Genomic DNA, 14,901 nt, shown 5'->3' with positions numbered 1-14,901 from the left:
AAGATTATCATTGTCTCATTTATCTCATTCTTGACAAATATTTAATAAGACATTTGGCACCTAAATGAGCTGCAGCAAGAGTTCTCAAATCTCATTATAAATATAATTTCTTGGAGAACTTAAAAAGAATAATGCATAAGCTGGGCCTCACCCTAAACCTATGAAATCCATATTTTGAGAAGGGCCTGGGCGTCTATAGTTTTAACCAACTTCAGGAAACTTCAGTATATCCAGGTTTGGGATTTACTATCTGCCTTCAGAGTCAATAGGAGCTTTGACTTGTCCTCTCTAACAATAAGCATTTTTAAGTATGGTTGCTCATGCGTGTTTGTTTGTTTGTTTTTCAGAAATGACCGCTCCTTCATCTGCCCTGCAGAAGGCTGTGGGAAAAGTTTCTATGTGCTGCAGAGGCTGAAGGTGCACATGAGGACCCACAATGGAGAGAAGCCCTTTATGTGCCCTGAGTCTAGCTGTGGGAAGCAGTTCACTACAGCCGGGAATCTGAAGAACCACCTGAGGATCCACACAGGTGTGTGCAACCCTAACCTTCCCATGGACAAACTGTTTGGCTTAATGCTTGCTTACATATCCTTAGGAAAGGCTCTGAGGTGGAAATAGAGGCGAAGGTCTAAGTTTGTTGCTAGAACTATGAAGATGGAATTTCTTTTTTTCAGATTCCTCATGGCACTCTTCATTCAGTAACATTTCTCTTTTTTTTGGAAATATTGGGGGGCCAGGTGGGCAAGTCCAACTCAAAGGGAAGGACTTGCACTGGTGCCCAGGCCTGGCCATCTTTTTATTCAGTTTGGGATCCACCCATCGCCCTTAGGCAGGCAATTTCCAGTAACAGGCAGACCAGCCCAACAGCAAGGATTTACGTAATAATAAATGGGGAAGTTGCTTCAGCTACCATTGTCTGGACTAACATTGGGTGCACAGCCCTGACCTTTGCCCGGGCTTTAAGGATCACCAGCATTCCCGGTTCCTTGTCCACACCTCTCTGCTAGTGAAGACAATGGGTGGCTTTTCACATTTGTATGGTTTCAAAGTAACTCCCCCCAAGATACATACTAATTACAAAAGGACAAATAGTAATTTTCAGTGGGGATACCTGGCAGACACCACCTTACCAAGCGATCAAGGTGAACATCAGTAGTAATGAGACCTATCAATATCATGAGCCATTGATCCATTTCCCTGAGAAAGCACACTGTCACTTCTGTGATAGTATTGCCCAAAATGCATACCCTCATGCTGGGGTCCAACCCCAGCATGTCCAGGGGTTCCCAAAGGTGTGGATGGAGTTGGCGAAAACTATCCACCCTCTTTCTATGGTGGAGTCCTATCCGTCCCGAGAGTGGGGCTTACCTAAGGGTCCCTGTTCGGGCGCCAGATGTTGGGGTCCTGCCCCAGCAGGTCCAGGGGTCCCCAAAGGTGTGGATGGAGTCGGCGAAGAAGGAATGACATGGAGGCTACGTCAGTTGATCAGCATAGCAAGGTTCTCCCACCAGAGGTTCTGTAGCCAAGCTCTGGTGCCATGTTCTCTCTCTGGTGCCATGTTTCTCCATCCAGCTTCTCCAGGTTCTCCTGCCAAGTTCTGTCTAGGTTCTACAGCCAAGTCCTGTCTCTAGGTTCTGTCTAGGATCTCCAGCCAAGTCCTGTCTCTAGGTTCTGTGTGTAGGTTCTGTCTCTAGGTTCTTCAGCCAGGTTCTCTCGCTAGGTTCTGTTTCTAGGTTCTGTCCAGGTTCTGTATAGGATCTCCAGCCAAGTCCTGTCTCTAGGCTCTGTCTCTAGGTTCTGTGTCTAGGTTCTGTGTCTAGGTTCTGAGTCTAGGTTCTGTGTTTCTAGGTTCTGTGTTTCTAGGTTCTGTGTTTCTAGGTTCTGTGTTGGATCTCCAGCCAAGTCCTGTCTCTAGGTTCTGTCTAGGATCTCCAACCAAGTTCTGGTCAGAGTTCTGGTTAGGAACTGATGAGGATCTGATGAGGATCTGATGAGGATCTGATCCAGTAACATTTCTTGAGCTTTCACCTGTGTGTGAGGAACAGACTGTTAATTTCTGCCTCTAGGAGCCTAAAGTGTAGAAAGGAATATAAAACCTCTGACAGCAATGATATGATGAGAAATGGACAAAATAAGTCTTTCCAGATATCTTGGAACATTACTGTAATTTGGGCATGAATATTGAGTCGCAGAAACCTTACAGAGCCTTTTGTAGGCACTAAATGGGGTAAGATGGGGGAAATACAAAGGCAAATATGAAATCCCTGACTTTGAGGAGCTTGCTTGCTTGTTAGGGCCTCACAGCATGAGAAACAGAATAGAGAAATAACTTGTTCTGGGTCAAACAACATGTTCATATCAAAGCGGAAAAATAAAGATACCCTGACTCTCAGTCTGAGAAGGAGACACGAGGGGATAGCTGAAGGATAGGGTGACTTGCCAAGCCATTGCCCAGCATGTGCTAAGTCTCTTGCCAGAGCTTACTCACTGAACTCAGATTACTGCCTCAGGATGTGTAACTCTTCTCTACTTTCTCGCCACTTCCTTTGTCTCTTCCTTGTTCATTCTTGCATTACTAAAATGATAGCAGGTACGATTAAAGGGCATTTTAAAAGTCCAAGCTGAAGCCACATTTGTTCCAGGCGTGATCCCCTCTAGATTGACATTACCATTGGCTGTGTTTCAGGGCAGAATAGCTCTTTCTCAGCTCTTTCTTGAAAGAGGATACTATACTTGCTCCAAGAAAGCAGTTTGAATTAAAAAAAAACAAACAAACAAAGAAAAACATCTAGCTGAATAGATTAGGAAAGAAGTCGAGTTCACCATGCCTTATTGTTAAGTACAGTGACTTCAACCTTGTGCTGCTCACCTTCTTTGTAGCTTTTTGTAAAACTGAACATCTTAAAATAAAATGCTTTCTTTTACTTCAGAGAATGACCCGATTTTCTCTCTTTATTCTTTTACTAGCTCTCCCTTGTTAATCTTCCACTTGTTCACCAGTATCAGAATTTCCAGCTTCTTTCATTTTCACTCAGTGTGCTCTCTCATCGAATTCCCCGGCCTTAATTCAATCACTTCTCCCAGGATGACTCACAGATCCAGGTCTCAATAATTAATATAATAGTCCTGGCTGGTGTGGCTCAGTTGGTTGAGCGTCATCCCATGCACTGACTGAAAGGTTGCTGGTTGATTCCTGGTCAGGGCACATGCCTGGGTTCTGGGCTCGATCCCCAGTAGGGGGCGTGCAGGAGGCAGCCAATCGATGTTTCGCTCTCATATTGATGTTTCTCTCTTTCTCTTCCTCTCTCTAAAAAATATATTTTAAAAATCTTTTAAAAATTAATATAATAATAAAAGTTAGTATTTATTGAGGTAATTTAATATGTGCCAAGTACATATGTGTGTGTGTGTGTGTGTATCCTATATAATAAAGAGCTAATATGCTAATTAGACCAGACGGTAGATGACCTTCCGGAAGACCTTCTGGAATGACTGGGGGGTGGGGCCATGAGGGCCGAGGCAGCCTGGGCTGTGAAGGCCTACTCTTGCATGAATTTTGTGCATTGGGCCTCTAGTATATGTGTGTGTATATATATGTATATATATATATATATATCTTATTTAATTTTCAAGGTAACTTTATTCATTACATACTGTATTTATTGATGAAGCAGCAGAAGATTAGAGAGTTATGTAACTTGCCTAACATTATGCAACTAGGAAATGGCAGAGCTGCCAGTTTTAGTGGCTTACCAGGAGAGCTTACTATGCCAAGCACTATATGAATACTTGTGTTATCTCATTTAATCCTCAAAATAATCTTTTGAGATTGTATTATGTTCATTTTATAGATAAAAAACTGATTCTTAGAGCCCCAGTTGGGTGGCTCAGTTGGTTGGAGCATTGTCCCATACACCAAAAAGGTTGCTGGTTTGATTAGATTTCTGGTCAGGGCACATACCCAGGTTGCGGGTTTGATCTATGGTCGGTGCACTTAGGGTAGGCAACCAATCTCTCCCTTTCTCTCTCTCTCTCAAATCAATAAGCATATCCTGTGGTGATGATTAAAAACAAACAAAATTATATCTTGGAGAGGTTAAATGTCTTCCCCATACTAATAAGTGGTAGTGCCAGGATTTGAACTCAGGGTTAAGTAACTCATGCTTTAATCATAATGCAACATTGCCTTTTAAACCTCCTCTTCTCCTTTGTACTTTATCTCCGCAAAATCACCACCCTGTCAGTACCCAAATAGGAAGGCTATGTCTATATCCTAGGCCAGCTTGATGCAGAGATTCATACTACTAGATTCTGTTTTCTAAATCCTCTATTTTAAGGTTATTTTAGTTCATCTCATTAAACATTTAATCTTATTTATTACTAGAATTTTTAGTTTTTTTGACATTTATTCATATTATTATATCATATACATATATATGATATTGTTCAGTCAGCAACTTTTTGAGTACCTAGCATTCTGGGATAGGTGTAAGTACACAAATATGCTTTCAAAAAAGTTGCAGTCCACAGGAATGTCATAAACATAAAGCTGTGTGGCCCTAGCCGGTTTGGCTCAGTTGATAGAGCATCCGCCTGTGGACCAAAGGGTCCCAGGTTCAATTCCGGGAAGGGCGCGTAGCTCAGTTGCCGGCTCCTGGTTGGGGCTCGTGCAGGAGGCAACCAATCGATGTTTCTCTCTCTCTTTCCCTCTCTCTTCCACTCTCCCTAAAAATCGATGGAAAATATCCTCGTGTGAGGATTAACAAAACCAAAAAAAAGAAAAACACCACATAAAACTGTGTGGTGCAGTCTGAAAGAACAGGATAATCTAGAGCAGTGGCCCTTCCTCCTTCAAGGCCAGCTCCTGTGTTATCACCATGCCAGCCTTACTTGCTGAGTAGGAGAAACTCACTCTTATGTTTCTCCTTTATTCTCACACAACCACACTCATAGCACTCTGACACCAAATGTGTGGGTTTTCCCCCACACCAAGCAATTCTCTGCAATACCAGCTGGGTGCCCTATTTGGAGGGAGATAGGTCAGACCCCACAGGTTAAGGGCTCAGACCCACAGAATGCTTCCACCCTACCTCTGATGCCAGTAGCAAGCAGTAGATTGCTCGTAACTCCTCTCTGACTTGGCTACACATCAAGTTCTCATGATCCTCCCTTTGGATTTGATTATTTGTGAGATAGCTCACAAAACTCAGGGAAACATGTTTATCAGTTAATTATATAATAAAGGATATGCCAAAGGATACAGACAAACAGCCAGACAGAGAGAACAATAGGGCCAGGTCTAGAAGGGTCCCGAGCACAGGAGGTTCTGTCCCTGTGCAGTTGGGATGTGTCACCCTTTCAGCATGTAGATGGGTTCACCAACCCAGAAGCTCTCTGAACCATGTGCTTTGGGATTTTATGGAGGCTCCATCACATAGGCTGAAAATCCCAATTTTCTAATCATGGCAGGGTCCATCCAGGAGCCCAAAAGAGTCACTTTATTTGAACAAAAGACATTATTACCCAGGAAATTCCAAGGGATTTAGGGACTCTGTGTCAGAAACCAAGATCAAACCCAAATATTAGAACAAAAGATGCTCCTAGTGCTCTATCACTTAAGAAATTTACAAGGGTGTTAGGAACTCTGCATCAGCAACTGGGATTAAAGACTAAATGTTAGAACAAAAGAGTCTCCTCGTACCCTTATTCATAAGAATTGTAGGAGCTCTGTGTGAAGAACCAGGGCCAGAGACCAATGTATATATTTCTTTCTATTTCACACTTGCTGTTTTCTGAACTTGCCCTGGGCACTCTCAGTTTCAAGGCTCTGCTTATGCTATTCCTTGTGCCTGGAATTTCCTTCCATCCTTGTCATCTTTTAAGACCAGCTTAAATTCAGCTTCTTTAAAAAAAATTATCACAATCAGTGTCTCTTCCCTTTCTAAATGCTTATAGCCTTTTTTTGTACAATAATTTATATTGAAGTTATTTATAAATACATTTATCTCTCTCACACTAGTCTGTGACCCTTAGAGGATAGAGACTACATCTGATTTTTTCACTTTTCTATTTTGAAATAATTATAGACTTACAGGAAATTGCAAAAATAGTACAAGGAGTTCTGTGTGTGCTTCCCCCACTTCCCCAGAAAGTGACATTTTATGCAGTCATAGTACAATATCAAAACCAGGATGTTAACAGTACTGTCAGTCCACAGGCCTTACTCAGTTTTTACCATGCATGTTTGATTTTTAAATAACTAAGTAAGATTGTAGAAAAAAATTACAGAAAAGCAGAAAGAAAATAAATCATCTCTAATACCACTATGAAGATATCTACTTTTAACATATTTTATAGATTTTTTTGTGTACCTTTGACTAAACATGTTTTTGTTTTCTTTATAAAATGAGAATATATAATATCTACTTTATAACTTTAAAAAATCTGTACTTTTTAATGGATCTAGGAACTGATTCTTAAAGAGAATTGGTATATAAGTTTAAAATCCTGGTGGCACATATTACTTACTGTAATCTTGATGTCCTCAGGGGGGATGTGGTCACTAAAGAAGGTAGGTCAGTGCAGTTGAGGGTCAGCTCTTGAGCCAGGAGGGAGAAAAGGGCAGGGCAGTCTGGTGGGCTGTATCCTAGCAGAACACTGAGAGGTGACATTTGCTAGATAGCCCAGCTGAAATTATATAGCCTGAATTAAAGAAATCAGATTAAGTCATTGGAAACAGAAAACGGTTGGTGGAAAAAGAGAGAGAGAGAGTTCACCAGAAGACTGAGTCTTTATCTCATTTTCTGTTTCTAGGAGAGAAGCCTTTCCTTTGTGAAGCCCAAGGATGTGGCCGTTCCTTTGCTGAGTATTCTAGCCTCCGAAAACATTTGGTGGTTCACTCAGGTACTCCGATCATTGTTCAGAACCACCAGGGTGAATGTTGAAGACGAGGAGAGTGGTGGCGGGGAATCGGATAAGGGGATATTGTGAACCCAGGGTTGGAGTCCTTGAGGATGGTAAATATCCTAGAGGTCTGTGGAAGCCTATATCTGAAAAGGGAAGTCAATATTCTTTGTGGCTGCCGTGACCTTATAGCAAAGATGTTTTATGAAGGCAACAGCACAATGGGTCTGGAAAGGACTCGGGGCTAGGAACAATGAGCATGCTAAGTCTTCCTGGGGTACTTTTCCTGCCTTCGTACTGAAGGCTGAGAGGCTGGGGAAGGTGGGAAGTGGGAGAAGGAGCAGTCTCTTATGTAATTTAACATTCTCTGGGCTTCTCCATCTAGGCCTTGAGTCCATTTTCTTGTTGTCAGGAATGTACCTTGTCATTTTGGCTCCCTTGTCTTAACCTGGTCCCTGTTTCAGGAGAGAAGCCTCATCAGTGTCAAGTCTGTGGGAAGACCTTCTCTCAAAGTGGGAGCAGGAATGTGCACATGAGAAAGCATCACTTGCAGATGGGAACAGCTGGGAGTCAAGAGCAGGAGCAAACTGGTGAGCAGAGAGGGTTTCATGGAGTGCTGTTTCTTCTGGCCAAATAACTGGCATGCCTGGTTATCTGGAAATGTTATGATTCTGTTTTGGGAAGAAACCTGGTCTCATTTGATGGGCTATTGGTTTCCAGATGTAGCTATACAGTAAAACCTTTTGCAAGCTTTTTAAAAAATACATATATTTTTATTGATTTCAGAGAGTAAGGGAGAGGTGGAGAGAGAGAGAGAAACATCAATGATGAGAGAGAATAATTGATTGGCTGCCTCCTGCATGCCCCCTACTGGGGATCAATCCTGCAACCCAGGTATGTGCCCTGACTGGGAATCGAATCGGCAACCTTCTGGTTCATAGGTCGACACTCAACCACTGAGCCACAAGCTTTTAAAATATATACAGTATATTCATATTGTCTACTCCTCCCCCTAAACAAAACAACCTGGTAATTGAGATTATTTGGAAGTAAAATCCCAGAATCTGTAATTTTAAAAGTTTTCTGAGTGAGTTGGATGGTAACTAGTGCTGATCCATGAACCAGCATTTGAGTATCACTGTGATAAAGATTTCTGTATGACAAGAGTTTAAGCATATTTTACTTATCAGTCATGACTCCCTTTTTACCGTAAATTTGATACTTTTTATTATTCCTTTTCCATGTCTTTCCTTAACCAGTTCTTTCACTCCAAACGCTCCTTTAACACTCTGGTGTCGGGTGAATTTCCCGCCAAAATATAAGCTGGCGCGGGCAATTATTTAGGTTTCCCGCGCAAAATCAGAGTTAGTTTAAAATGCCTATATCTTTTGAAGTATGGGTTCGATTGAAATGGGTATGAAACGGTTCGCATACGCAGGTAGGTATCTTTGAAACAAATATTTGGTAATACGCAGTTACAATCGGCCCGAATTTACACGTTTCCCGCACTCCACCGCAAATCTATATGAACCGAGTTAAGACGGCTCCCGCCGAGTACGCGCAATTCACGCGAGCCGACTTAACTCGTTTCCCGCAACCCAAGTGTTTTAAGGGCATTCATCCTATTTCGTAAGCTAATTTTCCAGCTCACAAGCAAGGGTATTTATTCGTAAGGCTTAACCCTTTCCTTGAGGCTTATTCTTGCTTTCAAAAGTAGGTGAAATAGGAGATGATATCCAAGATGTAGGTTAATTTTTAGTTCTGAAAGAAAAAGCAAGCTTCCTGTGTAAGAGTGGGGACCAGGTGCAGCCTTGACTGCTATATCTCTCACATCCTGTTCTCTGTGCAGCTGAGCCACTAATGGGCAGTAGTTTGCTTGAAGAGGCTTCAGTACCCAGTAAAAACCTGGTGTCTGTGAATCCCCAGCCGAGCCTTGGTGGAGAGTCCTTGAACCTACCAAATACCAATTCTATCCTAGGAGTTGACGATGGTAAGAATTTCAGCTCTCCTTTATTTGGGGAGAGTGGGCTGCCACTAGAGACTAAGGAATGGGGTTGTCTCCAAAATGGAGGTTTTAATTTCATTTCTTGTGAGTAGCTGTGGTATGATTGAGTAGCATTTGTGTTCTTTGTCTCTGGGGGTGAATAAGTGAACTTGTAAAAAAAAAAATTCATTGAAAAGATGATGTAACAATAGAATAAAGAGAAAAAATTTTAAAGAAGATTATCCATAATCCTAGCATCCTAGCCCAACTATTTCTATTTTTCCTATTGCAGTTATGGAAGAACTTAACTTTTAAAACATTTAAACAGAACATAACCAGGTTTTACAGAGGAGATATAAAGCAATTTCTCCATACCATCAAAAGCCATATCTTCAGGAGAAAAGAAAGGGCTCTCTAGGAAACAGTTGCTTCTCTCTGGTGTAGAAATTTCACCCAAGTTACACAGGCCAGGCCCTCTTCTCTGAAAAACGTAACAGGTGAGGTCAGCATGCATTTATTCAGTGCCTACTCTATGCCTGGCACCATGGGAAAGATTAAAAAGTAGAAGACAGGGACCTTAAAATCTAGTTGAGAAGTCAAAACTTACACATGGGAAACAGAAGATAGTAATAAGCAAATGTCAAATTACATGGTATAGTTAGGAAGAGCAGTATAAGTTTAAAAAAGCCACTAAAATAAACTGAAATTTGAAGGCTAAGTGGTTTATGCATAAACTATTTCCAAAAGATCTTCATGGTGATATCACTAGTGAACATTTAATAAGTCTGAGATCTGTGTTTTAGTTATTCATATCGTACTCAGTCAGTTTGGGGCATAAGTGACCATATCTGTGTAACTTCTCCATGGAGCCAACAAGGCCTTAGAGTGTGCTCTACAACTTACCTCTCCTCTGTTTCATGAATGATACTAGTGGCTAACTGAGGCAGGAGGCACAGAAACTGCATGGAGGTACTTTGCCAGCCTGAAGGAAGGAAGTCGTAAGGGAGGAAGGGACACAGAGTAGGAACTTCGAAGTGAAGCTAGGTTTGAGTTCTTGACCTGCACACATTGTGCTCTTTGTTTCATTGGTGACTGCTTTAAGGGTCACCTCTGGTTTCCTGATTTGCCTGCCTAGGCAGCTTTTGTTCTGTTTCCTACACAGTGTTAATCCAGTTAACAGTGTTAACCCAGTTAGCAGTGATAAAGCCATATTACTCTAAATCGGCATATTAAAAACTGGTCAGCTCCTATATCAAGATTTTTTGCCTTTTCTTCCCATTCCCCTTTTGTAATACAGTACTTTCCAAATTCACTGATAATGAGTATTAGATAAGAATTAATTTGGAAGAAATATAGGAACATGGGATTCAGTGTTTCAGGGGACAGTTTTAAAATTCTTAATAAGAGGCTTGATAAGGCAGGTAGGTATCTGTGGATTCACTTTTTGTTGAAACATTTTTTCTGCTGTTTCACAGAGGTGCTTGCTGAAGGATCCCCACGTCCCCTGTCTTCAGTGCCTGATGTGACACATCACTTGGTGACCATGCAGTCAGGGAGGCAGTCATATGAGGTTTCTGTCTTAACTGCCGTAAATCCACAGGAGGTAAAATGGTCTCTTGCCCTTGTTTTGTTCCTGTGGAAACTAATGTAGAGAGCAGCGGTTCTCAACCTGTGGGTTGCGACCCCTTTGGTGGTCGAATGACCCTTTCACAGGGGTCGCCTAAGACCATCCTGCATATCAGATATTTACATTACGATTCATAACAGTAGCAACATTACAGTTATGAAGTAGCAACAAAAATAATTTTATGGTTGGGTCACAACATGAGGAACTGTATTTAAAGGGCCAGAAGATTGAGAACCACTGGTAGAGAGTGATTGGGAATCTAGTTCAGAGGATTTGAAAAATTCTCCAATTTCAACTTCCCAGAAGCTTTGAATAGAATATCTTCCTTCAAGCTCAGAAAGGAGCCTGAGTGGTAGGGTTTCCTGAATTGAGAACTTGGTCAATTACAGGTGAGATTCTGAGTTTTAAATTTCTATATTCACATGCCTGAACGAATATCTGCTCCTTCTGTTTTCTGCCTATGAGATGAGTTTGCTTTTTATAAAGAAAATAACATCCTTGGACAAAGTGGTACTTAAGCAAAAAAAAGTACTGACAAATCATTTTTTAAAATTATTGTTCATTTTGATAGGGTCATATGCCTAGGAGATACCAAGCTGAACTAACTGGTCATACAGAAATGTGTTCACTGGCTTACTGAATGAGAACCATCATCTAAATTAAAGAGGAGTTTTAAGATCATTAAGAGCAAAGATGTGTCATTAGAGACCAAGGCTAAGATTGCTCACACGCTCATATTCCCAATTACTATGTACAGATGCAAAACTTTGATAGTGAAGAAGGCTGATAGGAAAAAAATGGATTCATTTGAAATGTGGTGGTGGAGAGCTCTTATGAACACCCTGGACCACCAGAAAGATGAACAAGTGGGTCCTAGAGAAAATTAAGCCTGAAACATTGCTGGAGGCAAAATGACAAAACTGAAGTTGTCCTACTGAGGGCACATCTTGAGCAGACAGGGTTCTTTGGAAAAGACAATAATGCTGGGAAAATAAAAGGCATCAGGATAAGAGGAAGACCAAACATGAGCTGGACAGGCTCCATAAAAGAAGCCGTGGACATGAGTCTACAGGAGCTGAGCAGGGCTGTTGAATATCACGATGTTCACTAGGAGTTAGAGCTAATTCAGTGGCACATAACATACATGTCCATTGGTTCTTTCCTAAGTTACCTTCTCCTGGTTATTGCCCTGGAACATGGCTCACCTATATAGCCTTCCTTTATCTATTTTATCCTTGTTTATTTTAAAATCTTTATTATGGAAGTGTTCAAAAAGTATAGAGAGAATAGTATATCTTTTATAGTTGGTTGGTTTGAATTAGGATTCAAACAAGGCCCATACATTGCATTGCTTAATAATTCTTAATTCCCTTTAAAATAGTTCCTGCCACCCACCACACTTTTTTTTTTTCTTTTCCAGTATGGTTATCTATTTAAGGAATTGGGTTACTCTGCCTATAGAATTTCCGATGTTCGGATTTTGACTGATTGACTCCTTTTGTTATTTAATATATTTTTCTACTCACAGATTTTCTAAAAGCTGGTAATTACATTTAGAGGCTTGATTAGATTCATGCTCCTCCCTAAACCCCACAAGAATATTTCATAGGTGGTACTCTTGCTTTCTATGACATCTCATCAGGAGACACATGATAATCAGTTGTTCTCCTCTTACTGATCATAAGATTGACCAATGAGTCAAGTAAAAACTTTGGCAACCATTATTGATCATGGCCTAATCTATTTTTATATTAGAACTTGCAAAATGGTGATGTCCTAATTCTCTTTTTCCCCTTGCTTTTCTTTTATAAAATAAGTACTTTTTCTCACCAACTATTGGGTTGCTCTGAAAGTCAGTTTAGTCTTCTCTTTTACAAATTATTACCTAACAAACTAATCTGCAACACTCAACCTTTTCTTTTTTTATATTTGAAACTTTGGAGCTTTTCTCTCCTATACTGTTAAATACTTTTTAAAAAAGTTTTTATTTTACTTTTTAAATGTTTTTATTGATTTCAGAGAGAGGGAGAGATAGAAACATCAATGATGAGAGAATCATCGATCTATGCCTCCTGCATGCCCCCTGCTGGGGATGGAGCCCGCAATCCGGGCGTGTACCCTGACCAGGAATCCAATCATGACCTCCTGATTCATGGGTCAGTGCTCAACCATGGAGCCACACCGACTGGGCGAAATACTTTTTTTTTTTTTAATTGAAGCACTCCAGGCAACCCCAAACTAATGCTGGATGTATAAAATCATAATTCAGTCAACATACATTTTGTACTTAATATGTGTGAGGCACTCTACTGGGTACTAGTTGTACAGTGTAAATAAAGTACAATGTCTGCCTCAAAGAACTTACACTCAGAATTGGGACCTCTACCTTTTATAAATCCACTAGGGGCCTGGTGCACAAAAATTTGTGCACTGGGGAGGGGGTTCCCTTAGCCCAGCTTGCCCCCTATCACATACTGGGAGCCCTAGGGGATGTCCTACTACCTGCTCCCTGCTCCCCTTGGGGAGCGGGCCTAAGCCACAGTCTGGCCTCCCTTTGTGGGAGTTGACCGGGCTGATCAGGGGAAGGCACCAGCCCCATCACCGCACTGTTGCAGCCACTGCCAGTCACCGCAGCCACCAAGGTGTTTTCATCAACATGGACTCCAGTCCCTTTACCATGAAAAAATGACAACTTTCTTTAGGCATTTTCAAGAAGTGTCTTTCATAGGATATGACATTTCTTTCTTTCTTTATCCTCACCTGGGGATATGTTTCCATTGATTTTTAGAGAATGTGGAAGAGAAAGGGAAAGACAGAGAGAAACATCAAAGTGAGAGGAACACTTTGATTGGTTGCCTCCTGCATGAGCCCTGACCTGGGCCGGAGCCAGGGAGGAACCTGCAACCTAGGTACATGCCCGTGGTCAGAATTGAACCCAGAATCTGCGTTGGGCAGGCCGAGGCATTATCCACTGAGCCAAACTGGCTAGGACAGGATATGACATTTCTTAACCCGCCAGCAGCAGACCTTCATTTTTTTCTCCAGGAGTGTGGTAAAAAAAAACCCTAGATCACTTTTTGGACTCTTATTACCCAAGTTACTAAGAATATTACCAGTGGCATACAGGGAGCTTAACCAATCAGCAGTCAGAAAAGGTGTTTCCTCTGTAGTTCACACCAATTGCTGGTTTGGCCCCTGCCCAGGCCTAACGCCTCTGGCGAGTCATTAGCCCTGGGCCAGGGCACCCTCAGCTCCAAGCCACCGTGGCCATCAAGGATCGCTGGCTGGCTGTGCCCCGGTTCGGGCCGCCACCACCATCAAGGATCACTGGCTGGCTCCTCCTCGGCCCAAGCCTAAAACCTCTGGCCAAGGCATTAGGCCTGGTCTGGGGCACCCCCAGGTCCCGCCACCGCAGCCATCAACAATCCCTGGCTGGCTCCTCCCTGACCCAGGCCTAAAGCCTCAGGCCGAGGTTTTAGGCCTGGGCCGGGGCACCCCCAGCTCCCCGCCTCTGCCATCAATGATCGCTGGCTGGCTCCGCCCTGGTTCCCCGCCTCTGCCGCCATCAACAATCGCTGACTGGCTCCTCCCAGGCCCAAGCCTAAAGCCTCTGGCCAAGGCTTTAGGCCTGGACCAGGGACCCCCAGCTCCCGCCCCAGCCGATCGCTGGCTGGCTCCTCCCTGGCCCTAGCCTAAAGCCTCTGCCCGAGGCTTTAGGCCTGGGCCGGGGCACCCCCAGCTCCCCGCCGCCGACATCTAGGATCGCTTGCTGGCTCCACCCCAGTTCCCCCACCATTGCCGCCATCAACCATGGCTGGATCAAAGATTGCTGGCTTGCTCCTCCCTTACCCAGGCCTAAAGCCTCAATCTGTGGCTTGGAGCCTACATATGCAAATTAGCCACCATCTTGGCTGGGGATTAATTTGCATATCTCGCTGATTAGCCAATGGGAAGGGTAGCGGTCGTACGCTAATTACCATGTTTCTCTTTTATTAGTGTAGAAGATAACTATGTAAATGGTGTCCCTGGAGTGGTGCTGTACAGAGAGGTTAGAATGGGAAGGGTGAAAGATTAATAACTGGCAATTTTTACATGCTGTAGTAAGTGCTAGTCTTGGGGGAAGTCAGGGAATAAGTTTTAGTGTTTTTTTTGTTTTTTGTGTTTTTTATTGGGTTCAGAGAGGAAAGGAGAGGGAGAGATAGAAACATCAATGATGAGAGAGAATCATTGATTGGCTGCCTCCTGCATGCCCCACATTGGGGATCGAGCCCACAACCTAGGCATGTGCCCTTGACTGGAATCGAACCTGGGACCTTTCAGTCCACAGGCTGGTGCTCTATCCACTGAGCCAAACCGGCCAGGGCAAGTTTTAGTGTTTAAGTTGAGA

At 42.6% G+C, this 14,901-nt stretch overlaps 1 protein-coding gene across 4 annotated transcripts in view; it reads left to right on the top strand.

The window, feature by feature from the left end:
- ZNF410 (zinc finger protein 410) overlaps positions 1-14,901 on the top strand; it is a 42,995-nt gene that overhangs the window by 24,400 nt on the left and 3,694 nt on the right. The window contains exons 7-11 of one of the 4 annotated variants that reach the window (XM_070416821.1): positions 348-529; positions 6,814-6,903; positions 7,368-7,493; positions 8,753-8,893; positions 10,363-10,490. In XM_070416821.1, the coding sequence (XP_070272922.1) occupies positions 348-529; positions 6,814-6,903; positions 7,368-7,493; positions 8,753-8,893; positions 10,363-10,490 (667 nt within the window). Of the gene's footprint in view, positions 1-347; positions 530-6,813; positions 6,904-7,367; positions 7,494-8,752; positions 8,894-9,179; positions 9,379-10,362; positions 10,491-14,901 lie in introns of those variants that run through there. The other 3 variants (XM_070416842.1, XM_070416832.1, XM_070416853.1) reach the window with 3 other exon arrangements.

Source organism: Myotis yumanensis, unplaced genomic scaffold (assembly GCF_028538775.1).
Source record: "Myotis yumanensis isolate MYYU_CA2020_CCGP unplaced genomic scaffold, mMyoYum1.0.hap1 SCAF_1, whole genome shotgun sequence".
NCBI classification, from domain to species: domain Eukaryota; kingdom Metazoa; phylum Chordata; class Mammalia; order Chiroptera; family Vespertilionidae; genus Myotis; species Myotis yumanensis.
The sequence above is the reverse complement of the archived record's forward strand: the minus strand, read 5'-3'. Positions and strand labels throughout refer to the sequence as shown.